The sequence below is a fragment of the Natator depressus genome, chromosome 1 (genome assembly GCF_965152275.1).
Source record: "Natator depressus isolate rNatDep1 chromosome 1, rNatDep2.hap1, whole genome shotgun sequence".
In the NCBI taxonomy this organism is placed as follows: domain Eukaryota; kingdom Metazoa; phylum Chordata; order Testudines; family Cheloniidae; genus Natator; species Natator depressus.
In genome coordinates, this window is record NC_134234.1 from 17812601 (window position 1) to 17838727 (window position 26127).

General features: G+C 42.1%; 1 protein-coding gene across 2 annotated transcripts in view; it reads right to left on the minus strand.

Moving 5' to 3' along the window:
* TENM4 (teneurin transmembrane protein 4) overlaps nucleotides 1-26127 on the minus strand; it is a 2219108-nt gene that overhangs the window by 220192 nt on the left and 1972789 nt on the right. For both annotated transcript variants that reach the window (XM_074955672.1, XM_074955678.1), the window contains 2 exons: nucleotides 23047-23145; nucleotides 21063-21298 (listed from right to left, as the gene is read on the minus strand). In XM_074955672.1, coding sequence (XP_074811773.1) covers nucleotides 21063-21298; nucleotides 23047-23145 — 335 coding nt within the window. The remainder of the gene's footprint in view (nucleotides 1-21062; nucleotides 21299-23046; nucleotides 23146-26127) is intronic.

Here is a 26127-nt window from a genome sequence, read left to right on the forward strand (position 1 = left end):
CTCTGAGGATTAGCTCCTCTCTCTCCCTCCCAGCACCTCCTGCCTGTCGCGATCAGCTGTTCAGCGGCATGCAGGAGGTGCTGGGGGGAGGAGGGGAGGAGTGAGGACAGGGCACGCTTGGGGGAGGAAGCAGAATGGGGCAAGGGCAGAATGAAGAAGAGGTGGGGTGGGACTTGGAGAAAGGGGTGGAGTGGGGGTTGACTCTTAAAGACGGCACATATGCAACACAGGTACCAAATTAAAAATGTGAGCAGCTACTGGGCAGGGATAACCTTAACTTATGCAGGACCAGAAGCAAGAGTTGGGCTCCAAGCTACCATTTCAACAAGAAATCAGAGCAGAATTTTTGGATCTTCTCTGGAAACATCTCCAGATGTTGTTTCCACAAAACACAACCCACCCCCCAAGAGGTCATTTGCACAGATTGTGACCAAGGAATATATCTGACACACTGGTCACATTTTGACCACTTAACTTTTTTATCTAAACAAGATGTATCTTTCCTGTGTGTTGCAGCTACACCAGAGACTTCCAAGGTGCAAGTAAATGGTCTGCAAATAGTAACAATTCCTTCTTAGCAGAATATTTTATATTTTCATTTAGTTGTCAATTGCTCTTGAAAGCAACAACAGAGCTTCCAGATGAAGCACCCTTTGAAAGCTTCAAGGAAGTGACTAGAAAGACGTATTATGAAATGAAGTGGTTAAACTCAATGTGTGTTCAACACAAAGAGTCAGCACTTCCTATTCAAGGTCTCCCTAATTACCCGGGATCAAAGAATTTCAAGTGACTGCCTGTTCATTCAAACTGCTAATAGATGATCACTGCCCCCACCAGCTTTATAGTGGCACACTCGCAGGCTTGTCATTTCCTGCACGGAGGGGCAAGATGCATTTTAAACGCTTAGTATATTTATATTCATTTCCTCAGGAGGCTCTTTTCAAGTGTCAACCTATGAAAAAAAAAATAAACGATTTATATGTAAAGGTGTCCTGGCTTATCAAAGAAGCTGTCTGCTTATGTATAAAATATCGTTTCCTCCCTGCACTTGCGCCAATGAGAAAGCAGAAGAGGAAGTCAAAAGATGAACCTCAGCAACATATTGCTGCTGTTAGGCAGCTTCCTGCACTTGTGCAGCTTATTCCAGTCCCACAGATGCTAGTAAATTTGGTGCTATACATGCTCAGGCCTTTCTCAGTAAAATAACATTTCTCCTTCCAGATTCCCTTTATGACAGAGGCCATATTAATATATATATTACTGAGATTTCTTCACCATCAAAGTCAATTATAATATGGTCCCACCGTACCTCTAAATGGTGTTTTAATTTGTGTATAGAATATTAGCAATAGAAATTTCCCATTGGAGTATTCACTTCAATTAGAGAAATGAGCACAGACAGGGGGCTTCCCACCCTGCTTTGCAACTACTAAAATTCTGGGTTAGCCTGTTACGCACAATATAATTTTACATATACCGTTTCATTAGGCACCTATAATTGCTGAACCCTAATTGAAGGAATGTGATTCACCAAGTTAAATCAGCTACAGTTCAGCACTTGTTATTTATTATTTGTATTTTGGTAGCATCTATAAGCCCCAGTCACGGTTGTGATAGATGCAGTGCAATTACAGCACAAAAAGCTGGTCCCTCTGATCCAGCAAAGGACTTTAAGCACATGTTTAATTTTAACGTCAGTAGTTCCACTGACTTCAACAGAACTACTCTTGTGCTTAAATGAATAAGGACCACATGCTCAATAACTCACATACTGAGCCCTAAAACCCAGTCCTCTCTGCCATAGAATCATAGAAGATCAGGGTTGGAAGGGACCTCAGGAGGTCATCTAGTCCAACCCCCTGCTCAAAGCAGGACCAAACCCCACTAAACCAGCCCAGCCAGGGCTTTGTCAAGTCAGACCTTAAAAATCTCTGAGGATGGAGATTCCACCACCTCCCTAGGTAACCCATTCCAGTGCTTCACCACCCTCCTAGTGAAATAGTTTTTCCTAATATCCAATCTAGACCTCCCCCACTGCAACTTGAGATCATTACTTCTTGTTCTATCACCTGCCACCACTGAGAACAGCTGAACTCCATCCTCTTTGGAATCCCCCTTCAGGTAGTTGAAGGCTGCTATCAAATCCCCCCTCACTCTTCTCTTCTGCAGACTAAATAAGCCCAGTTCCCTCAGCCTCTCCTCATAAGTCACGTGTCCCAGCCCCCTAATCATTTTCATTGCCCTTTGCTGGACTCTCTCCAATTTGTCCACATCCTTTCTTTAGTGGGGGGCCCAAAACTGGACACAATACTCCAGATGTGGCCTCACCAGTGCCGAGTAGAGGGGAATAATCACTTCCCTTGATCTGCTGGCAACGTTTCTACTAATGCAGCCCAATATGCCGTTAGCCTTCTTGGCAACAAGGACACACTGCTGACTCATATCCAGCTTTTCGTCCACTGAAATCCCCAGATCCTTTTCTGCAGAACTGCCGCTTAGCCAGTCGGTCCCCATCCTGTAGCAGAGCATGGGATTCTTCCATCCTAAATGCAGGACTCTGAACTTGTCCTTGTTGAACCTCATCAGATTTCTTTTGGCCCAATCCTCCAATTTGGCTAGGTCACTCTGGACCCTATCCCTACCCGGCAGCATATCTATTTCTCTCCCCAGTTTAGTGTCAGCCATGAACTTTCCAGGAGGGTGCAATCCATCCCATCATCCAGATCATTAATGAAGATGTTGAACTAAAACAGCCCCAGGACCGACCCCTGGGGCACTCCGCTTGATACTGGCTGCCAAGTAGACATTGAGCCGTTGATCACTACCTGTTGAGCTCAACGGTCTAGCCAGCTTTCTATCCACCTTATAGTCCATTCATCCAATCCATACCTTTTTAACTTGCTGGCAAGAATACTGTGGGAGAACGTATCAAAAGCTTTGCTAAAGTCAAGATATATCATGTCCACTACTTTCCCCATATCCACATCATAGAAGGCAATCAGGTTAGTCAGGCTTGACTTGCCCTTGTTGAATCCATGTTGACTGTTTCTGATCACCTTCCTCTCCTTCAAGTGCTTCGAAATGGATTCCTTGAGGACCTGCTCCATGATTTTTCCAGGGTCTAAGGTGAGGCTGACTGGTCTGTAGTTCCCCAGATTCTCCTTCTTCCCTTTTTTAAAGATTGGCATTATATTTGCCTTTTTCCAGTCATCCCGGACCTCCCTGATTGCCACGAGTTTCAAAGATAATGGCCAATGGCTCAGCAATCACATCAGCCAAGTCCCTCAGCACCCTCAATGCATTAGATCCAGACCCATGAACTTGTGCATGTCCAGCTTTTCTAAATAGTCCTTAACCTGTTCTTTCACCACTGGGGGCTGCTCACCTCCTCCCCATACTGTGCTACCCAGTGCAGCAGTCTGTCAGCTCTGTGAAGACTGAGGTAAAAAAAGCATTGAGTACTTCAGCTTTTTCCATATCATCTGTCACTAGGTTGCCTCCCCCATTCAGTAAGGGTGCCACACTTTTCCTGACCATGTTCTTGTTGCTAACATACCTGTAGAAACCCTTCTTGTTACCCTTCACCTCCCTTGCTAGCTGCAACTCCAATTCTGCTTTGGCCTTTCTGCTTACACCCCTGCATGCTTGAGCAATATTTTTATACTCCTCCCTAGTCATCTGTCCAAGTTTCTACTTCTTGTAAGCTTCCTTTTTGTGTTTAAGCTCACAGAAGATTTCTCTGTGAAGCCAAGCTGGTCGCTTGCCATATTTGCTATTCTTTCTGCACATCGGGATGGTTTGTTCCTGTACCCTCAATAAGGCTTCTTTAAAATATAGCCAGCTGTCCTGGACTCCTTTCCCCCTCATATTAGCCTCCCAGGGGATTCTGCCCATCAGTTCCCTGAAGGAGTGAAAGTCTACTTTTCTGAAGTCCAAGGTTCATATTCTGCTGCTCTCCTTCCTTCCTTTTGTCAGGATCCTGAACTCGACCATTTCATGGTCACTGCTGCCGCGGTTGCCACCCACTTCTACTTCCCCTACCAATTCTTCCCTGTTTGTGGGCAGCAGGTCCAGAGGAGCAAGGCCCCTATTTGGTTCCTCCATCACTTGCACCAGGAAGTTGTCCCCAACACTCTCCAAAAACTTCCTAGATTTTCTGTACCCTGATGTATTGCTCTCTCAGCAGATGTCAGGGTGATTGAAGTCCCCCATGAGAACCAGGGCCTGTGATCTGGAAACATCTGTTAGTTGTCCGAAGAAAGGCTCCTGGTCTGGTGGTCTATAGCAGACGCCCACCACGACATCACCCTTGTTGCTCTCGCCTCTAAACTTAACCCAAAGACTCTCAACAGGCTTTTCTCCAGTTTCATACTGGAGCTCTGAGCAATCATATTGCTCTCTTACATACAGTGCAACTCCTTCACCTTTTCTCCCCTGCCTGTCCTTCCTGAACAGTTTATACCCATCCATAACAGTGCTCCAGTCTTGTGAGTTACCCCATCAAGTCTCTGTTATTCCAATCACATCAAAGTTCCTTGACTGTGCCAGGACTTCTAATTCTTCCTGCTTGTTTCCCAGGCTTCTTGCGTTCGTGTACAGGCACCTATGATAACTAGCCGATTGCCCTACTTTCTCAATATGAATCAGGAGGCCTCCCCTGTTGCACCCTCTTCCTTGTGTTTCCTCCCAGTATCCCACTTCCCCCTGGCCTTATCATTAAGCACATGGAAGTGAAGGTTTCATTACGTAGATGTTTTAAGGGGGCACTTCATTATTTTAAGGAGACTTAGGAGATGAAGGTGCACTTTATTTTACTTTCTTATCTCTCTCCAAACAAACTTGAAAAAACAAGTTATTAATGATGAAAGTTAATTTGGGCAGAAAACCCCACTTTCTCTGTACAAAAGCCTGACAAATGGATATGAATGTACTATCTGGGAAAGCTGATTAAATGGATGACACAGCACAATTAATGACACTGAAATTTCCCCACCTCCCTAGAGACCCTGGGCAGAATCCAACACAGGACACAAGGGAGCTATAAATCTTAAGTGAATGGTACAGCTCAGTGCTAAAAGCTCTCTCAATAACAAAATTTAACACACCTGCCAACCTGTTAATTCCAGCCTCAGGACTAATCCAGCAGACAAAAAAAGGCAAAAACCGGTCAAATGCAACCCACAGCATTCTATAATGAGGCCCACAGCCACCTTTTTAGTTAATTACATCCCCAAAACAATGTTAAGAGAATGCAAAGGTTGCAAAGGCATGAATGTAAAAAGTAGGAAATGTCAGAATTAAGGTTGCCTGTGCAACTTTAATTTGGCTCCCTTGTGCATATGCATCATGATAACTGTCTTTCATGACATGATCACATATTATTTTTCCCACAAGAATCCTGATAGGAGGAGCAATTGCAAGGAAAGCCTGCTCAGCCCCTGCATTGCCAGGTTGGAGCATACTCAGGCACTCTGTGGAGATGCCACATGCGCAGTCCATTCATAAATGGAGCATGTTTAGTTGCTTTGTGGCAATGGTGCACGCACAGTCTGATCAGCATCAGGAGTTGTGAGGGGATGGAGCATGCTCACTGCAGGTGGAATCCTCCAAGATTTTAGCTACCAGACTCGAACAAGTCTCTACTGACTATGTGTGAACTGAGATTTTTCAGAGGCTTATTATTTTGCCAAATTTGGGCCAGTTTTCAGGGAGATGGCGAAAGGCTCATTGCTACCTGTACCACTTACAAGCAGGTGTGACTTACGGACATCTAGGGTATGTCTACATTGCAGCTGGAAGAGAGCCTCCCAGCCTAAGCAGAGAGACTCATGATAGTTCAGGCCAACCTAGCATAGTAAAAACAGCACTGTGGACATTGCACTCTGGTGGAGACTGGGGCTAGCCACGCAAGCTCAGATACAAGGCGTCAGGTGAGCTCGAGAGCCTTAGCTGCTGCCTGAACTGCCATGTCCACACTGCTATTTTTAACACACTAGCCACAGCTAAGCTACTGTGAGCCTGTCTACCCAGGCTTAGAGCCTCACTCCCAGGTATAGTGTAGACATACCATTATAGACCTGATTCCACTGCCGTGAACCTTATGTCATTATCTACACCTGTGAAGGGTGGGTGTAAAATGGTAGCAAATCAGAATGGCTGCATTTCACACAGGTGAATGACTATTCCTGCTTAAATAATTATGTTTGAGGCCAGCTGGGCTACCCGTTTGATCCCATCTACTCTGCAACATAACTGTGCAGAGGAACCAGTTACAATGGGGATGTCCTGGGATGTGGTCCACGCTGGCCTTCTCCACACTAGCCTCATTTCCTCATTACTAATACTGGTTCAGCTCCCTGAGTGTTAGCAGTGGAATGAGCACTAGATAAATAAAGTGTTGATTCAATTTTTTACCGCTGGTAATCTAACACTGCTTAGGTGTTTTACTTGGCAGTAAAATGTCAGGAGCCACATAAAGACTTTTCTACACTACCATGCCAGGCGTATTTCTCTAATATTTCCAACCATTGCTAACAATGGTTCTGCTGCACCTTCTGGTAGAAGCAGTGTAAGCAATAGTGGGAAATTTTTGAGACATAACCTTGGTATGGGCAAGGGCATTATTCCTCCTGGCACTCTTTTAAAATAAATAAATAAATAAATAAAAGGAAAGGAGTACTTGTGGCACCTTAGAGACTAACCAATTTATTTGAGCATAAGCTTTCGTGAGCTACAGCTCACTTCATCGGATGCATACTGTGGAAACTGCAGAAGACATTATATACACAGAGACCATGAAACAATACCTCCTCCCACCCCACTCTCCTGCTGGTAATAGCTTATCTAAAGTGATCACTCTCCTTACAATGTGTATGATAATCAAGTTGGGACATTTCCAGCACAAATCCAGGTTTTCTCACCCTCCGCCTCCCCCCCCCCCCCCAAACTCACTCTCCTGCTGGTAATAGCCCATCCAAAGTGACCACTCTCTTTACACTTTGGATGGGCTATTACCAGCAAGAGAGTGAGTTTGTCTGTGGGGGGGCGGAGGGTGAGAAAACCTGGATTTGTGCTGGAAATGGCCCAACTTGATGATCACTTTAGATAAGCTATTACCAGCAGGAGAGTGGGATGGGAGGAGGTATTGTTTCATGGTGTCTGTGTATATAATGTCTTCTGCAATTTCCACAGTATGCATCCGATGAAGTGAGCTGTAGCTCACGAAAGCTCATGCTCAAATAAATTGGTTAGTCTCTAAGGTGCCACAAGTACTCCTTTTCTTTTTGCGAATACAGACTAACACGGCTGTTACTCTGAAATCTCTCAAAACAGGAATCCCCTATTCTCCTCCTACTTCAAACAGTCACTTTGTCTCTCCTTAAGGCAGGAACCACAGCCCTCCTCATGGAGCTAGTAACTAAGACAGTTATTATCTCTATTCCTAGGCCAGGAGTTCCCACCTCTCCTCTTTGGATCTAGGCTGTAATTTTGCCAACTGTAGGGCCTTTGCCAGCTGTAGGACCTCAGCCTGCTTCTCTTTCAGGTGGCTCTTTTCCTCCAATTAGTCCTCATGCTCAGAGGGTTCAACAGGCAGTCTTCTCCTGCTACGAAGGAGGAGGTAGCACATATGCTGGTTCTTTAAAGCTCATCTCAATTGGTTGGGTGAGATGGGAGCATTGCCCTGCCCCTTCTGCAAGGCTCCCGGCCTCACGCACTTAAAGATCAGTGGTGGGATTTCCTCCCCAAACACCACTTATTCGTGGGATCGCTTCCTCTCTCTACCAATATCTTCTATGTCCTGGTATTTACATCAGATCTTTCAAAATTTTAAAGTGCCATGCCACTTTCCAGGGGTGGGCTGACCTCAAAGCACTATACTACCCATCACAAAGCCCAACAGAAATTTATACCAAACCCTGCACATAAGATTTTGAAGATATTTTCTAATTTATAGCAGAAAAGGAAGGCGGCGGGGGGAGGGGGGGAAGAGAGATAATCACTGAACTCTAATTCAGGAGTATTTTTCAGTGTCACTGACATCCTTATCTGAGCCTATTATTATGACTAGTTACCCCCGCACCAATGCATAGTGTTTAAAAACAGTGAAAGAAAATCCATTATAGGAAATGTTTCTTTATCTCTCTTCTTAACTGTAATTAAATTACGTTATACCCCAGTAATTAGTATGAAATAAAAACACAGACTTGAAGAGAACTCCTTCCAGGAGACATTAAGACCTGTAACATTTGTTCCTCTTCAGCGTTCATGTGCAAAGGTCAGTCTGAGCTGTGAAATGAAGAGTACGCCAGCACCTCTGTGTCACTTGTCATAAAGGCGGTGGCAACACTTGCAGTGTCAAATGTGTATTTTTCGGGGGGGAAGGTAGTACAACTATAAAAACTCACTACAAGTAAACTTTACTGACCAAATCTGAGAGTCCATTTCCTTTCTTTTACTACAAGAGGAGGAAATTACATTCAGGTAACCCCTTTTATTAAACAATCCTAAACCCAGGGATGGATTAAGCATGCAAGGGGCTGACTTTCATGTCGTGACACTGACATGTAGTTACATAGACTTTTAAGGCCTAAAAGGACCATCATGATCATCTAGTATTTTTGCAGGCCACAGAACCTCACCCACCCGCTCCTGTAGTACAGACATAAACTCTGGCTGAGTTTCACAATGCCACGGGGCAAATACCAAACTCAGTGGGATCTTTATGGATGTGTAGCCCAGGTCTTGATCAGCCAGAGACTTGACTGTTTTGAGCTATTTCTAAACAGAAGCCATTCTCTCTACTATGTCTATGCACAGAATGTCTTACTGCCTGTATAACAGGGGCAGGGGGTGGAGGGAGGGGTGGCATTTTCACATCTTCGTGTTATGTAGGTATATATTTTCTAATTCAATCATTAGCAATGGGTCTCTCTGTTATAGCTAAGAATTAGCAAGGGCCCACTGCATTCACAAAAATAACTGCTTGCACACACACATACTCATTAAGCAAAAACAAGTCATTTCACAAGGCTCTAGCTACTGCTGCTATTGGGACAAATTGTGATCTCTGTTATATTGGTGAAAACTGCACTATGCATGGTTTTTCATTCTCTAAGTGTGATGAGAGCCTCATAATGATGTCATGTGTCGTAATAATAAAAAGCTACAGAGGCTAAACATGGAAAACCCTTTTGCCATTCTCCACCACCTGGTCTGGGCTAACTAAACCCTACTCCGCTTCAAAATGCTCGGGCTGTCTGCAGACATAGGGTCTGATTCTCCACTGCCTTGCACCTTGACTAATCATTTACACAGGTATGGATTGAGTTTAAAATGCTATGAAATGAGAATCATCCATGCACTCACATTGTTGGCAGCATTTTGCATTCACTTTGCTCAGGTATAAATGATGACACAAAGGGCAAGGCTGCGGAGAAGCAGGTCCATTGTTTTTTAACTGTATCATCTGAATTCTGAGCAGGTCCTGAAAAACGAGTGGCAGTAATAATATGGGAAAGAGCACTTACAGTGGTCGTCTTAATCTGGCTCCCATAAACTAGCCTTCTTACATTTGTTTTTAGAAGACTGATGAAAAATACCACTCTGAACCGCCTCCTCCTATCTTCTGCAAACAACTATGTGCTTTTTAAAACAGGTCATCGATCAAGGGCCAGATTCAGACCTGATGTAAGTAGCTGCAAATCCATGTTGTTGCAACAACTTATGCAGGGTCTGAATTTGGCCAGAAACATAGACGCTTCCTCTAAAGCGTGGAGGCAGTAGCTTTTAGGTCTGTCATGAGATGACAAAGTTGCTAAGTAGGACTTTTACAGATACTATGTTGATGAGGGCCATATAATAAGTAAATAAACAGACGGATTGATCAGAAGTCTAAATGCTTGAGACAGAGGTAGTATGTTAATTAATCAGGAGGTAGCTGAAAGTAGGGTTGATTTTAAAATGGCTGCTGTGTCATGCATGGGAAACTAGACCAGCACCCTACAGTCCCAATACTGGGGAATGGTAAAGGTGATTTAGTGCCATCTTTTCCCCCAAGACACCAAGTGCATCTGACCAAGCTGGAGGATCTGGACCATATTCTTATTATACTAAAACTGTATAGTGTCTCTCTTTCACATAAACCTGGTATTGACCTGATTACGTTCAATATGAGCAAGCAGAGGATAGTCCCTAACACTATCATATATATCTGGTGTTTCAAAAGGACTAATTTCCCAAAGCTGCAGAAAATTATGAGCAAAATTGATTGGGCGGAAAAATTTAGACCCAAAAATATGAATGAAAATTGAGAGTTCTTTAAGAAGAGTTTATTAAATGGTCAAAAAGCCACAATTCCCCAATCAAGAAACAAGACAACTTTGGCTAAAAGCCCATCCTGGCTCAGTGGCAAAGTGAAAGCAGAAATTAGAAATAAAAAAAATTGAAAAAAGGGGGAAATAGTTACGAATAAACATAAATCAGAAGTTATGACAAGCAGAAAATTGATAAGGGAAGCTAAAGATAGTAGAGGAAAAATCCATGGCTGGCTGGGCTAAGGACAATAAGGAGCTTTTTTAGTATACTAGGAACAAAAGAAATACTACTAATAGAATAGACCCACTATTAGATGGAGAAGGTAAAATTGTTAATAATTATTTAGAAAAGGCAAAAGTATTCTATAAATATTTCTATTCTGTATTTGAAAACAAGCAGGATGATGCACTCATATCACGAGGATGACAAAGTACTTTTCAGTCTATTAATAACTAAAGAGGATGTTATACAAGTTCTTCTGGGACTAGACCTTTTTAAATCAGCAGTACTGGATAGATTTGGTTGTGACTTGATTACAGTGTATAAGTACCTTCGAGAGGAGAAAACACTGGGTGCTAAAGTGCTCTTTAATCTAGCTGAGAAAGGCACACCAAGAACCAATGGCTGGAAGCTAAAGCCAGACAAATGTAAATTAGAAATTCAGCACACGTTTTTAACGGTGAGGGTGATTAACCACTGGACCAAGCTGTTGGGGAAGTGATGGATTCTCCATCTCTTGATGTCTTCAAATCAAATCAAGGCTGGATGTCTTCCTGGGAGATATGCTTTAGTCAAACACAACTTATTGGACTCAATACGGGGGTAACTGGGTGAAATTCTATGGTCTATGATATACAGGAGATCAGACTAGTTTATGTAATGGTTCCTTGTGGCCTTAAATTCTGTGAAAAGCCCATTGTAGATGGGTCCCTTGAAGAAGATGGGAGTCCTTCCACTGATTTCAGTAAGCATTGGATCAGGCTCAATGAGATGTGCTTAATCAGCATTCTTCCCAATGTACTTCTGAAGGACTGTTGACTGTTTCTGCAAGTAGGAATTCAATGACCTGGTTTCAGAACTTGCTGCCCTTGCATATTACACCTCCATTTTCAGAGTGTGTTTTATAAAATGTATTGCTTTTTAGTATCTGGTAAGCAGTTCAACATGCTCGCATGAAGAGTCCCACAAAAATGTGACCACATGAACACTGTCAGTTTCCAGTGCAATGTTTTGGGAACGTATGTGGCTTTCATGAACATGGAAAAAAGCCAAGATTTTATCCTTCTAAAACTCTGGAATCTGAGCTATAAAATGAGCATGCATTATAATTATGAAAGTTCAAAGCACTTTTTAGGTTTTATACTTGGAGCCATTTGGCTTCTTGGACAACACTTCCATTGTTAGATTAATTTTAAAATATTTTTATATTATTTGTTGTGTTGAGCTGCTGCTAAAACAGAAGATAACGTCTATTTCTTTTTAAGCCATATTTTCTGACAAAGAGAGATTTTTTCTTTTAACAGTTTACGTACAACCATATAGTTCCATGACTCCAACGCTGTTAATGTCAGGTTACAGATATTGGTTAGGGCTGAAATAAAGTGAACCATCTATACCAGTGTGACTACATTTAGTTCCCCAACACCCATCTGAATGAACTGAACTCCACAAAAGTAGCTCAAAAGTCGGATCTTGTATTTTAATACCTTTATTTTAAAGCTGCTGTTCTCCAACTGGTTTTTGAATTTTATAATTCTTGACGTCTGATTTGTCTGATTTATTCTTTTACGTAGAGACTGTCCAGTTTGGCCAATGTACATGGGAAAGGGGCATTGCTGGCACATGATGGCATATATCACATTGGTAGATGTGCAGGTAAATGAGCCTCTGATAGTGTGGCTGATGTGATTAGGCCCTATCATGGTGTCCCTTGAATAGATATGTGGACACAGTTGGCAACGGGCTTTGTTGCAAGGATAGGTTCCTCGGTTAGTGTTTTTGTTGTGTGTTGTGTGGTTGCTGGTGAGTATTTGCTTCAGGTTGGGGGGCTGTCTCTAAGCAAGGACTGGCCTGTCTCCCAAGATCTGTGAGAGTGATGGGTCATCCTTCAGGATAGGTTGGCCAGTCTCTATGTAAAAGAATAAGTGGACACAAATCAGATGTCAAGAATTATAACATTCAAAAACCAGTCGGAGAACACTTCAGTCTCTCTGGTCACTCGATTAAGGGCCTAAAAGTGGCAATTCTTCAATAAAAAAACTTCAAAAACAGACTCCAACGAGAGACCGCTGAATTGGAATTAATTTGCAGACTGGATACAATTAACTTAGGCTTGAATAAAGACTGGGAGTGGATGTGTGATTACACAAAGTAAAACTATTTCCCCTTGTTTATTTCCCCTCCTACTGTTCTTGTAAAGTGCTGGAAATGGCCCACCTTTATTATCACTACAAAAGGTCCCCCCACCCCACCCCCCACCCCGCGCTCTCCTGCTGGTAATAGCTCACCTTTCCTGATCACTCTTGTTACAGTGTGTATGGTAACACCCATTGTTTCATGTTCTCTGTGTATATAAAATCTCCCCACTGTATTTTCCACTGAATGCATCCGATGAAGTGAGCTGCAGCTCACGAAAGCTTATGCTCTAATAAATTTGTGAGTCTCTAAGGTGCCACAAGTCCTCCTTTTCCTTTTTACTAAAGCAGCAGCAAAGGAAGAAAAAGTGTGAAGGGAATGACTGACAAGGACTTGCCCTGGCAAATTTTTGTCCTTTGCTTGTTTCTTCTCCCTAATGATTGGTGCCTTTCTTACAAGTACAGTCCTAAAGTGCAGCCTCCTCTGCGCTCTCTGAGATAGTGATGTACTGATCTGCACTTTAGAGAGCCTTATATATTTTATATAACTTTAGGGGGAAGCTGGTAAAGTGACTTAAACATTAAATGCCTTACATAAGGACAGAGCAGCAGCCGTGTTAGAGTGTATCCGCAAAAAGAAAAGGAGGACTTGTGGCACCTTAAAGACTAACCAATTCATTTGAGCATAAGCTTTCGTGAGCTACAGCTCACTTCATCGGGTACATTCAGTGGATCCGCCGTAGCTCACGACCTGCCACAAGTCCTCCTTTTCTTTAAACATTAAAGTGATTCACCCTAGAACTGCCCAGTGAAAACATCCATTGCCAGATCCCTGCAGGCAGCTTGCTCTTGCTCAGTTCTACTCAACTTGTTTCTTGTACACATTACACACAGCAGCTGCCCTAAGTGTTATTCCTTAATAAGAGCGGAGTATGAAGGTGGCTAGCCCACAGGAAGAAAGGGCTCAGAGTTTCCCCACCATCCTTACTGTAGGACAAAAAACATAAGGGGTTCCTCTAAATTGTCTCGATAAAGCATTTTTCAAGGGTCATTCAGTAGCTCCATTTTGATGGCATCTTTCCATTTAGTTGGAGTTCTTTTCATCCCTCCGGTTCCCAGAGGTAATTCACATGGGTAAAATGTGAAGCTCAGGGGTGAGATTATCACCAAGATCACTTAACACCAGACTGAAGGGTCAGCATCCAGTTGATATATTATGCTTTCAGTCAGACCACTTTCCAGAATCAGAACAGTTTTTGTTTGTAGACTTTCCTAGGGCCCAATCCAGATCCTGCTGCAATCTATGGGGGCTTTGCCATTGATTTTAATGGGACCAGACAGCATGGGTAGGATACTCTGGACTGATTTCAATCTCAGTTGCACCAGTTTTACTGTAAATGAAGCTGATCCTATAATGGTGTATGTCAGAGAAGAATCAGGCCATCATTCTCATACTGATAATACAGGAGGTTATGAATTACAATACTTTTTAAAAAAGGCGTACTTGTGGCCCTTAGAGACTAACAAATTTATTTGAGCATAAGCTTTCGTGAGCTACAGCTCACTTCACCGGATGCATCCGATGAAGTGAGCTGTAGCTCACGAAAGCTTATGCTCAAATAAATTTCTTAGTCTCGAAGGTGCCACAAGTACTCCTTTTCTTTTTGTGAATACAGACTAACACGGCTGCTACTCTGAAATACTTCTAAAAATATCTATTGTCATTTGTCTCTGGGAGGTGCTCAGAGGATTTGGTGATGGGCACCTGTATAAAAAACTGAAAAGACAGACAGAAAACACATTTCATTTAGACTGTTAGCTCTTTGATGCAGTGACTGTCATTCATTTTATGTCTGTACAACTTTTAGCACAATGGGGCCCAGACTGATTGTGCTCTTTAGGCACTATAATTAGGCTTGGCAGAATTCAATCAATGTTTTTTATAACTTCAATGGATAATATTGTTGTTTATTTATAAGCATTTTTTAGATTTAAAATTTCACAATTGTGCAAAACTATGGATTTTAAGCATTTTTAACCATTATTTTTAACTATTTAAATTTTCACATTTGCAGGAAATTGGGGGGAGGGGTGGGAGAAGAGCCCACAAAAAGACAACTATTTAATGACAGTAGATGCTGAGATTCAAGAGTTAAAGCTTTTTAAACTGTTAAAACAAAATCATCAACATCACACGTCAAAATACACAGAGTAAGTATCCTTAAATAACAAATCATATCTGTTTTTACTATTCATTTGCTAATCCATTTATAAACAAGCTTAATTCCAAAGTTTAAATCACTGGATTCTGACTCTAATAAGTTTTCAAGCAGCATTTTTCTCACTTGGTTTATCTGTAGATTTCTATTATTATCAATGAAAATATTTTTTCAATGTGTGTGTACAATAAAGTCAACATTTACTACAATTTACCAATAAAAATCTAATCTAGGTCTAAATATAGGTGTTATATCATAATAGTGGATGAATAATAATAATACTTGCTCTTTTATTGCACCTTTCACCACTAGGTCTCAGTGTTTTGCACATATTCATTAATTAAGTCTCACACTACCCATGAAATAATTTCAGGACACAAATGTAAATTGAATTGTGATGCCAAGTCCCCTGCTCTAAAAAACAGATCACAATGTATAAAGGCTTTGCCAGAAAGGATCCTTTGGTGTGTTGTTTGTGTCTTTCTTAGCTGAGATTAGATGGAAATAAGGAATGGAAAGGGTCCTGTAAATTAAAAGAAGAAGACAAACAAAGCCCTTAATCCTGGATTAGGAAAGAAAAGTGAAAAAAGAAAATGAAGGAAACATATTGGTAGGGCAAAATATTGGCCTATATTTTAGGGTGAGTGAAAGAAAGCCTTAATATCTCTGTATAAACATAGGCTAAATAAAGCCAGCACAAGCTGAAGAATGAAGCATTAGTGACTTTCCTATTGATCTCAGGTGGTGCCCAGACACCATGGTAATTGCTGCATCAGAAATGCATAGCTAGATACTTAGAAACTTCGGAACGCTGAGTTGAACTAGAGTTAGTACACAGTGTCAAAGGATCAAAGATAAACGGAGCCCAAGCTAGCTTTTGGGACAATCTTTAAACAACAGAAAGAAAGCTGCTTTATAAACACATCACACTGCTGGAACCGTTTTACTGTTGAAGCCTTTTGCAGGTCGTGAGCAATGCAGCTCTAAGTGAAAAAGTGGCTCGTAAGGAGCTTAAATAAATGGAGAGCTGAAATAGCAGAGAGAGATCTGACTCCAATCAAATGAGTGGCTGTTTTGGCTCTGTAATACATTTTCCATCCATATCTTTAATTTGAATCAAATGCACATCTCTTTTGCTGTTTGTGAAATGCAACCGCAGCACATGCTTAAAATGCAGGAAAATAGCAAGTGCTTTACTACATCAAATTATACATCCATCTGGCTTGGTAACTGGATCAGGAAGATACTTCTTCTGTTTCAGATGAAAGCAACTACTCTTCATCCCTAATTCACTTAGAAGCCAATACCATTCCTAGTATCTAGCCAAGCAGCTGGTGGACATGAGAGAGCTGGATAATCTAACAAGTCTTTTCCATTTCTAATGCCTGTGATCTCTATGGGGACAGAATTCTTCCTCCCAAGATGTGGAGTGATAGCAAAGCTTCTCCACAGAGCTGTCCCAGAAACCCTTGTTCCTACCACATATTAGGGTTGCCAACCCTCCCGGATTGGCTGGGAGTCTACCACAATTGGCCTCGATCTCCTGGGGGCTATTGAAAGCAATCCGGGAGATTTTAATAGGCTGCTAAAAGTCTGGTGGGTGGTGCAGCAGGGCTAAGGCAGGCTCCCTACCTGCCGTGGCTCCGCGCAGCTCCTGGAAGCGGACAGAATGTCTGGCTCCTAGGTGCAGGGATGGCCAGGAGGTCTCCATGCACTGCCTCCGCTTCAAGCACTGCTTCTGCAGCGTCCATTGGCCAGGGAACCCCTCGGCCCCAGCCTGGAGCCCCTTCCTGCAACCGCAACCTGCTCATCCCCAGCCCCACCCCCTTCCACACTCCAACCCCGTGCCCCAGACCAGAATGACCTCCCACACCCTGAACACCTCATTTCTGGCCCCACCCTGGAGCCCACATCCCCAGCTGGAACCCTCACCCCCTCCCGCACCCCAATCCCCTGCCCTAGCCTGCTGAAAGTCAGTGAAGGTGGGGAGAGCGAGCTACGGAGGGAGGGGGGATGGAGTGAGCAGGGGCGGGGTCTTGGAGGAGGGGCAGACAGGGCATGGCCTCAGGGAAGGCGGCGGGACAAGGGTGTGCAGGTTTGTGCAATTAGGAAGTTGGCAACCCTACCACATATGCAGACTCAATGGGCAGCATATCTGCACAGCAGGAGATCCATCTACTCCACCCTGCCCCTAAAAGCCTCTAGATATGAAGCTCTTGCAGAGCAGTGCCCTGTGGCATGCGGGATCCCCAAATTCTATTCAGTTACTGCACAGTGGAACCAGACTTGTTCCAGTGCAAGCAAAGCCCTCCAAGCCTGCACAAAAGGAGGCAGGATTTGGAGTTTGGCCACTTGTACCTTTTTGTACATGGGAGAAAAAATTCCTTCCTGACTCCCCCAACCAGCTACACAGTTTAATACTCTGGAGCACAGGATTTGGTCACCCTTGTTACTGCCGTACCTTGTATAATTGAAAATAGTACAAACAGTCCCCAAATGAAAATTTCTGTTAAAATTACAGCCATAACATGTATTTCCATGACCTCCAGGAACAGCAAATTTGCAGATTAGTTACAGGCTGCCTAAAGAAGTCTTTCCTTTTAGTGGTTCTGATTTCACTGCTCTTGCAGTTTCCATGTTGCAGCCTTGACCTAATACAGTTTTCTCTTTGGTGTATGCACCTTACAAGACCAGCCTGTGATGTGTCTTCAGGATTTGTCTATAAGGCTCTTCCTTTGCATTAGCTGTCAGTGCATGCAGTGCAGTGCTATTGGTGTGCATTGTTGCAATTGACTTAGTGTAGTCTCAATGAATATTTGAAAAGATAGTAGAAAGTGAATTTAAAGCTGGTTAATTCCAATGAAAAATAGCCTCTGATGCTTAATAGGTTTTTTTCTATTTTGTTTGCCATTATCTCTGAAGACCAGTGATTCAATCCTGCAAAAGCTTCAGCTAGATCTCAATGTTTACACATGGTGCCACTCATTAAGTTTATATGGACTCTTGCTTCTTTCCTGATTCTCCCGACTCCCAGATCTTTGAAATGAAAGAACAGCAAGATAAATAAGCCACAGACTATTAAAGAGCATAAACTCTTTGGAAATACACCTGCTGCTCTATGGCTTTTCAGTCTTAAATAGATGACATAGCGGATGCTGCAGATGTGTTTTAAAAGATGCAACTGTCTCCTGCAAAGAGTTTCAAAAAGGTCCAAATGGCTCTTTGTTTTCATGCTGATCGATCTATCCGTCCCTCCATCCCAGACCTAAGCAAGAGCTCTGTGTAAGCCTGAAAGCTTGTCTCTTTCACCAACAGAAGTTGGTCCAATTAAAGATATTATCTCAAGCACCTCGTCTCTCTAATATCTGACTGTGTGTCTGTTTTGTATTGCTGCACATCACCATTGTATCTGAGCACCTGTCACGTAAAACATATTGGCAATAACAAAGTCCCTAATGGAGTTCATGAAGTCTCTGGCTCTAGTTTTTTTGTTTTTGTTTTAATTTGAATGGAGGACTGTGCTGTGAATGGCATTCAGGTGCACTACCTTCCCCAGTGGACTGGAGCATTAGTACCATCTGCTAGGTGGATGGAAGAGAATTAAACTCCAAACCACTGCCATGGGCCCTGATCCAAAGCTTGCTCACTTTAATGGGAGACTTTCCATTGACTTCAACTTCTTTTGGATTGGGCCAATGGTCATAAAAGAGAATTTCCATAATTACTTTAACTATCAAGAGCCAGTGGCAACTGGCCAAGTTATCAACATTCACTAGACATAATAAGGGCTATATTTTGCCACACTTACTCATGTTCAACAATACCTTAACAATTCAAACAGTCTCAAGGAAATCTATAGGAGTGAGCTACTACTCAGCATGAATACAAAACTACATCCATATCAGTGATCTAACAATAAATAAGCACTTATTTTGTAAACAGACCAGAAAATAAAAAAATGCATTGTTATTAAAAACGTCATAATTTTGATCAGGATACAACCCATCTTGTCAGAAGTTGGTCGAAGTAAATTTTTTTTTGGTAGGTGATACAATTCTTATCTGCAACTTGACAGGATGTAGAAAATAATTACAAATGAAAAGGTTATTCATAATTTTTATATGAGTTAATTAGTAAACCCAATCAGAGTCTCTCATTACAGTAATTAATAATTGATTATACTTTAAATTAAACACATTTTTTCATCAAAATCTAATTAAATAACTGCTTTTTTGCCTGCTGATTAAATCAGTGGGCCTGGCAGTGACACTCTTTGTTAAATATGTTTATGCTGTACTGAACTGATGCATTTTATTTTTAATAATTGATAGTTCCTTTAGAAATTAGCAATAATGACCCATAATTACGACTTCAACCTGATCAGCATTCCTGGCACCTTGCCAGTCACACACAATGCTTGGCAGATACCACAGGATTCATCCAAATGGGAAAAAAAGGATCTAAAGCATAACCCATGGACATAATTTTTAACCATATTAACTATGAATTAAATCAGGACTCTCCTCTTTTCAAAACTGCTGGAAAAGGTTTCTGAACAGGAGACCATTAAGGGGCAAGCCAGCCTTCCTGACCTGTCTGTAACACAGCAAAGTATATATACATCCACAGTCATAATTAATGGACACCAAAGTTTTAAGTGAGCTATGAAGAGATACGTCTGACACAGAGAGATAATGTCCAATGGAACCCTGTTCAGTGCATAAGGAGAATGCTAGATAAATGAGACAGACAGGCTCAAATGTAAGTAGCAAATGATGAAAACTGACTGTACATTCCATCAAACTGTTACTGATTTAATGCTGGTTAATTAATCATTTCTGCTCCTATTATAGCAGGCACAAAAGTGACTGAAGTATAATACGAGTCAGCAGTGGAAAAGATTCAGTCATTAGAGCAGCACACATAAAGGGAATATGCTGAAACTGAACATTGGTGGTAACTGTAGTAATAATTATACACGTATGAAATGAAAGCGAAAAATCTTTCAACCCAGGTAACGATTTGCTAGTTCTAATCGCAATATTTTACAGATCATTAGCCTACAGGAAGTTACAGTGACATCCAAGACAACAGCTTGTTTGTGCCACACAGAACAGGCACTTTCACCTCTGGCTACACAATAGTTTGTATCGTTGCCATTTTAAAAGAGGAGTCTAGCAAAGAACCTATATAAACTAATACCAGGTTTATCAGCGAAGAAGGAAGAGAAATGAAAGGTAATGCCAGGCAAAATTCAAACAAAAATGCCATTGCACAGCTGCAACAGGACAGCAAATTTTCCAGATCTTCTGTATTTCAAAGTTAATTTATTCCACTAACCCTCAAAATGTCCTGTTGAGCCAAAGCCCTTGAACTACTTCCTCAGTCTACTAAAACTCCCAGACTGTTCCTCTTATTCATGCAAGTAGTTCCATTAATTTCAATAAAATTACTCGCTTGAGTAAGACAAGCAACATTTAGCTCCAAGCCAAGTGGAGATTTTGCCGGAGTAAGAACAGGGCCTGACTCACCTCCCACTGACTTTGATGGGAGCACAATTGGGACCCCGGTCTCATTACTATGCTTTATTGTAGGTGGGCTTGTCTCATTCTAGCTGACTCCAACACTTTCTCCAGCAGAAAAGGAACAATTCAAACTCTTTACATACAGCATATGGAATAGGTTCTATTAAACCTTGGTGGTACTATTAAATGAAGTGAGCCCAACATTGCAACACCCATCAAAGTCAATGGGCTTACACAGGTTTCAGGGCTTGTCAGACAGAGAGTTAGTGCACAGCAAGCTGGCATGTAAATCCACAGTGCACCAGCCGGCTGTGCTCTAATGGTCCATGTGGACCCGGCCACTGAACACTAAAAGTTCCCTAGTGCACACTGACTTGCTGCTATTTGAGACTGGAATATGTCAAAGCACACTAGAAACTTTTAGTGAGCAGTTGCATTGTCCTTGCAGCCAGTTAGCGCATGGCAGACTACTGTACTGTAGATTTACACCTCAGCTTACCACACACTAACTCTCCATCTAGACAAGCCCCAAGAGGCCTTACTTGTTAGTTACTATGGGTGTAACCAACTTGGTCTTGCAGTTCCCAAATGTTAGCAACACTGGCGCTGAGGGTAGAGGATAAAAAGGCTGAAAAGTGAAATATGCTTACCTATAAAATAAGCAAGCAGGATCACCAGCGTGACTGAGATGATAATGGCACTCAGAGCAGCACATTTCCAGTTACAGTACTTATAGGGTTTCTTCAGATTAAAGGCAGGCCTAGAGAAGGTACTTCTGGGAAGGGGTCTAGGGGGAGGTGAGTACACAGTGCTGGACGTCAGGGGATATCCCGGCGATGTTGTACAGAAGAGGGGAGAGGTGCCTCCGGGTTTAAACAGGAAGTGCCTGAGGGAAGAAAGACAAAGAGTAGGTGACTCTTCACAAAAATAAAAGCAGAGGCAGAATTCAAAGCTTAGGGACGGTGGCTGCTTCCTGAGTGAAGAAAGCAGCTTCACACAATGTTTTGTAAATACACAGATGCCATGCACAGAAGAGAAGAATAAAAAACAGACAAGTCACACAGAGTAAAAGAAAAACGTCACAGCGCCAACAATACTGCAGAGAACACTTCGACAGAAAGAGACGTCTCCACGGGAAAGCTCACATTACAGTGAAATGAGAGATCCCAAGCACAGCTAGGACAAATCAGTTCACGCAGGCAGGACTGAGGGCCTGATCCTGTTCCCACTGAAACTTTCAATTGAATTTTAATGGGAGCAAGTTGGAGGTGGAGGAGAACATGAAAATGTACCCAAATATACTGCTTGCTGCAGGAGAACTTTGTTTTGTTTTCGTTTTTTGGGGTTTTTTTGCTGTGTGGAGATGGGGAAAAGGGAGATCAGGTCGTTTCACGGTGCCAAAATGTCACAGTGTTCCCAGTTTTCCATCCCAACATTTTGACAGCAGCCATATTTTAGCCTACTTGTTTTTTGTGTGGCTTGGGAGACAGTAATGTAAGGACCTTGAGCAAGTCTCACTAAAGTCAGAGGGAAGAATCCCATTGACTTCTATGGGAGTTAGGATAAACTGTAAATGAAGACTACAATTTTCAGGAAAAGCTCTTGAGAACTTTAAGGCACCCGAATCCCTCTTTTCCTGGATTTTCTTCAGGAGTGAAGGGAAAGGAAGGAGAAACAGTGGTAGCTTGGGTGGTAGGCCTGATTCTCCTCTCTCTAGGCCAGTGTAAATCAGGAGTAACTCCACTACTGTGGGATCAGAATCAGGTCCAATGCAACTAGTATTTTTAGTCATGATTTTATCGGCCAGATCCTGAGCAGTGATAAATCAGTACCGCCCCACTGAAGTCGATGGGGTTATGCTGGTTTATGCCAGTTGAGCATGTGGCCCAAGGTTTCCATCTCAAAGACACACATGTAATAATAGGGAAAAACTCTCACATGCAGAAACATTGCTCTGAAGAAAAGTCATGGAACGATTTGTGCAGTATAAAGTGATGTGGATTTTCTTTTAAAACAACGTTTATGCTACTTCTGGCAAACCCATTAACTGTACAAAATAATGGTTGCTAGAGCATGACTCATTATTTCCACTATTCGTCTATGTTAAAACTTTAATTCTTGCAGCAGTGTCTCCACTATTAATTCATTTCTTTACTATATTTTGCTACAGCTTTATTTGGTCCCCATTGAAGCTGCATCTGCAGTGTACAAATATAACAAGCAGTATTGCAGCTGATGATGATTTGTTAGGCAATGAACCTGGAAAACATCAGTTTAACATTTGCAGTATTGTTCAGCCAGCCACATAGTAGTTTAATGTCTTCACTGAAATCCTAGTAACCTTCGTTTATAAAAGACTGTAAATTGCTACAGATACATCTTATTAATGAAATGATTTTCAAAATGGCAAAGAAAGCCAATGAGATGCTATGGATCATCAGCATATTAATGAGGCTTTCATTAATATGTACAGGATGCTGTGCTCCAAGCTCAGGAACTTCATTTTTTAAAGCCATGTTAGAAGAGGCAAAAAATGGCATTGCCCTTAAAACACCACTGAAGTGACCAAATGCTTTCATGCAAAGATCATAATGACTGTACAGTAAACAGGAAGACCACATATGTGTCACATACCCATCATTGTAAGCACCGTCATGTCGGGAGGAGGTGAGAATGTCCATCTCAATGAGGTTGTCCTGCAATGTCTCTAGGAATGTCTGCTTTGCTATGTTTCTACGTACATATGGAAACATGAATGAAGCCAGTGAGTCATGCATCTATGAAGCGTGATCTTATAAACCACAATGGTTATAGTGCAGTTGTGCATGGAATTAGAATGATGGACCATATATTTATATGTATAGAATATTACACATATACATATACAGCATTTAAGAATGTTGACTTCTAAGTATGCGTATACACACATATATATGAACTCACACACATCCCCGTGTGCATATATATATATAAAGTTAGGTTTTTTATGTCTATGTACATTCTTTATTATTTTGCTGACAGTGCAAAAAATATGTATGAAACTTTTTGATCTGCTGGATTCAAAAGACCAAATCTTAATTTAGTAAAGCTGTACTCCAATAATGAGTCTGCATCAGTGTCTGTTTAGGTGCGAAGACTGAATTCACTGCCCAAATACTGTCAATAGCATGGTTCCATCTTGTGTTATCACTAAGGTTGAGATTTTGTCATGGTTATTTTTAGTAAAAGTCATAGACAGGTCACGGGCAATAAACAAAAATTCAAAGAAGCCGTGACCTGTCTGCTGCGGCTCCATGGTTTTTCCCACCACCGTTGTGGCTGGGAGCTGTGGGGTTCTCCCTTCGCCCACAGCAGCTGGGAGCTGCATGGTGACCATATTTCCCAAAGAGAAAATGGTACATCCCAACCGCTCGCCCGTGGTGTCCTACTCCCTCCCCAACCCCGTGTGAGGCTGTCACCCATCGCTGGAACCCTGAGAAGGGCCCCCTCAGGAGTCTGTCACCTGTTGCTGGAAATCTGCAGGGGCCCCCCTGTTGCTTGTCGCTGCTGTCGCCTGTCTCTGGAACCCTGCCAGGGCCCCACTGGCTGACAGCTCCAGAGTCCTGAAGCCCCAGGGGCTGAAGAAGAGAATGTCAGGGAGGTCTCTGGAAATCACAGATTCCGTGACTTCCATGACCTCTGTGACACAAATGTAGCCTTAATCGTCACATATCTCCATCCAAAACTTAACCAGATGGATGATTTAGTTGGTGTTTGTCCTGCTTTGAGCAGGGGATTGGACTAGATGACCTCCTGAGGTCTCTTCCAACCCTAATATTCTATGATTCTCTGTTTTGTTTAAATCCTTACTTTGCACTTTGAATTGGGTAATTAACAATTGAATTAATCTAATCTTCTTACTTATTTTAGTGATGCAATGTTAGTCTGATATATAGAAGTTGAGATATCTGGGTTTTCTTCCATGTGCACATTTTAAATAAACATTCTCTCAATTACTGAGTGGCAAAAAGTTGAATAAGTTATCTGTAATTCTCATAATGAATTGATGGTAATGGATAGCTTAAACAAATGGCACGTTGGTCTGAAATACCCTGGTTTGGGTTTTGAAAAGTCTTGCCCCTTCCCAGTTTTGTTTGTACATATATGGAGATGTGCCAAATCCAGAGCCATATATCCTAAACTACTTAATACTTTTGGTTGGGGGGATGGGGAGTGACCGAGAGACAACCACTCAACTTCAAATGTTTTATAATTACATTTGGAACACCTATAGCACCATCAAGGATCTCAAAGCTCTTTACAAACACTTAAGTCTCAGCTGACAGAAAATGAGGCACAGACAGGGGAAGGTGCCCAAGGTCCCACAGTCGGTCAGAGGCAGAACTGGGAACCAGAACCGAGACCTCCTGGCCTGCAATCCTGTGCCACAAGACCAGACACAAGAACATCCTTTTCATCTTTTGCAAAATCAAATCCATCCCTGATTTTGCCATTCTCTATTTTCAAACTTCAAAAGTAAATCTGAGTCTGTATCTTGAAACTTCAGTAAATTCCCAAGCCAAGACTAAAGAAGAGAAACTCATCAGCATTGTGACACTTTATCACTTATGCAGGATTAAGGGTTTACAGAATATGAGAGGCATGTGGTGAACTCTATCACAGAAGCTGTATTCAGGTAACAGGCTATACCAAGGGAAACTTCAGTACTGCCGCATTATGTAAACCTCCCTCTATGAAGTGTCCTTAACCTTAGTTTTCATCTCTCCTTCTCGCTAATGCCAGTACTTGTTTAGTTCAAGCTCCTGCCTTTGTTGGCTATGGGCTGCACTGACAGCACAGATCTGCAGTTGATCCCAGTGACAGGAATGTGATTCATATTCATAGCTTTCAAGTAAAGTGGATCAACATGCTTAAGCTGAGACATAGCACTGGAAATATCAACCCATCTCAAAGTATTTACTGCTTCCTCTCCTTCCTCAAGAATGCAGGAAAAGTTGGGTGTTTCACTCAATGTAATAAGGAAGCTACACACTCGCACATAGAGCCTTTAATGGATAAAAGGCAATGTACCTAACAACACAGTAATCAGAAAAGGTTCATGAATAGTTAAAATTTGTGTAAAACTGGTGGTTCCATGCATTTCAGTTGTGAATTGTCAATAAAATGGAAGAGAACACTGGGTTATGTGATCTAATCATGCATGTCAGGAACAGAGCAGTCACATACTGGGCTACACTGGCAATTATTATGCAACTGGACTCTTCCTTTACTATGGGCCAGATTCTACCCACTTACTTAATCTAAGTAGGGGTTTACTCCGGGTAGAGATGCTAATTCTGGACTAAAATCCTGAGTCAACATGAGTCAGGGAGGTATAATCTGGTCCTCGGTGCTTACAGCGTGAAATTCTCTGGGACTAGTATTGCCCTGAAGCTACAGCTGTGCCAAGCAAATGGCTATCTCAGCTGGCATTTATTTGCTCACTGCAAGGTCACATTTACCAGAACAGAAAGGAGAGGTCAGAGAAAAAAGGGAGGAATAAAGAGCAGAGAAAGCGTGGGGAGAAATGACTCACCTGTAAGATCTCACTGCTGAGCAAAGATGTTTTCATACAATAAATTGCTTTTAAAGCAGCAAAGGCTGGAGAAGTGGAGAAAAGAGAGGCAGAAAGAGAACTAGAGGAAAAGGGGAGAGGAGTGAGGAAAAAGAAATGAG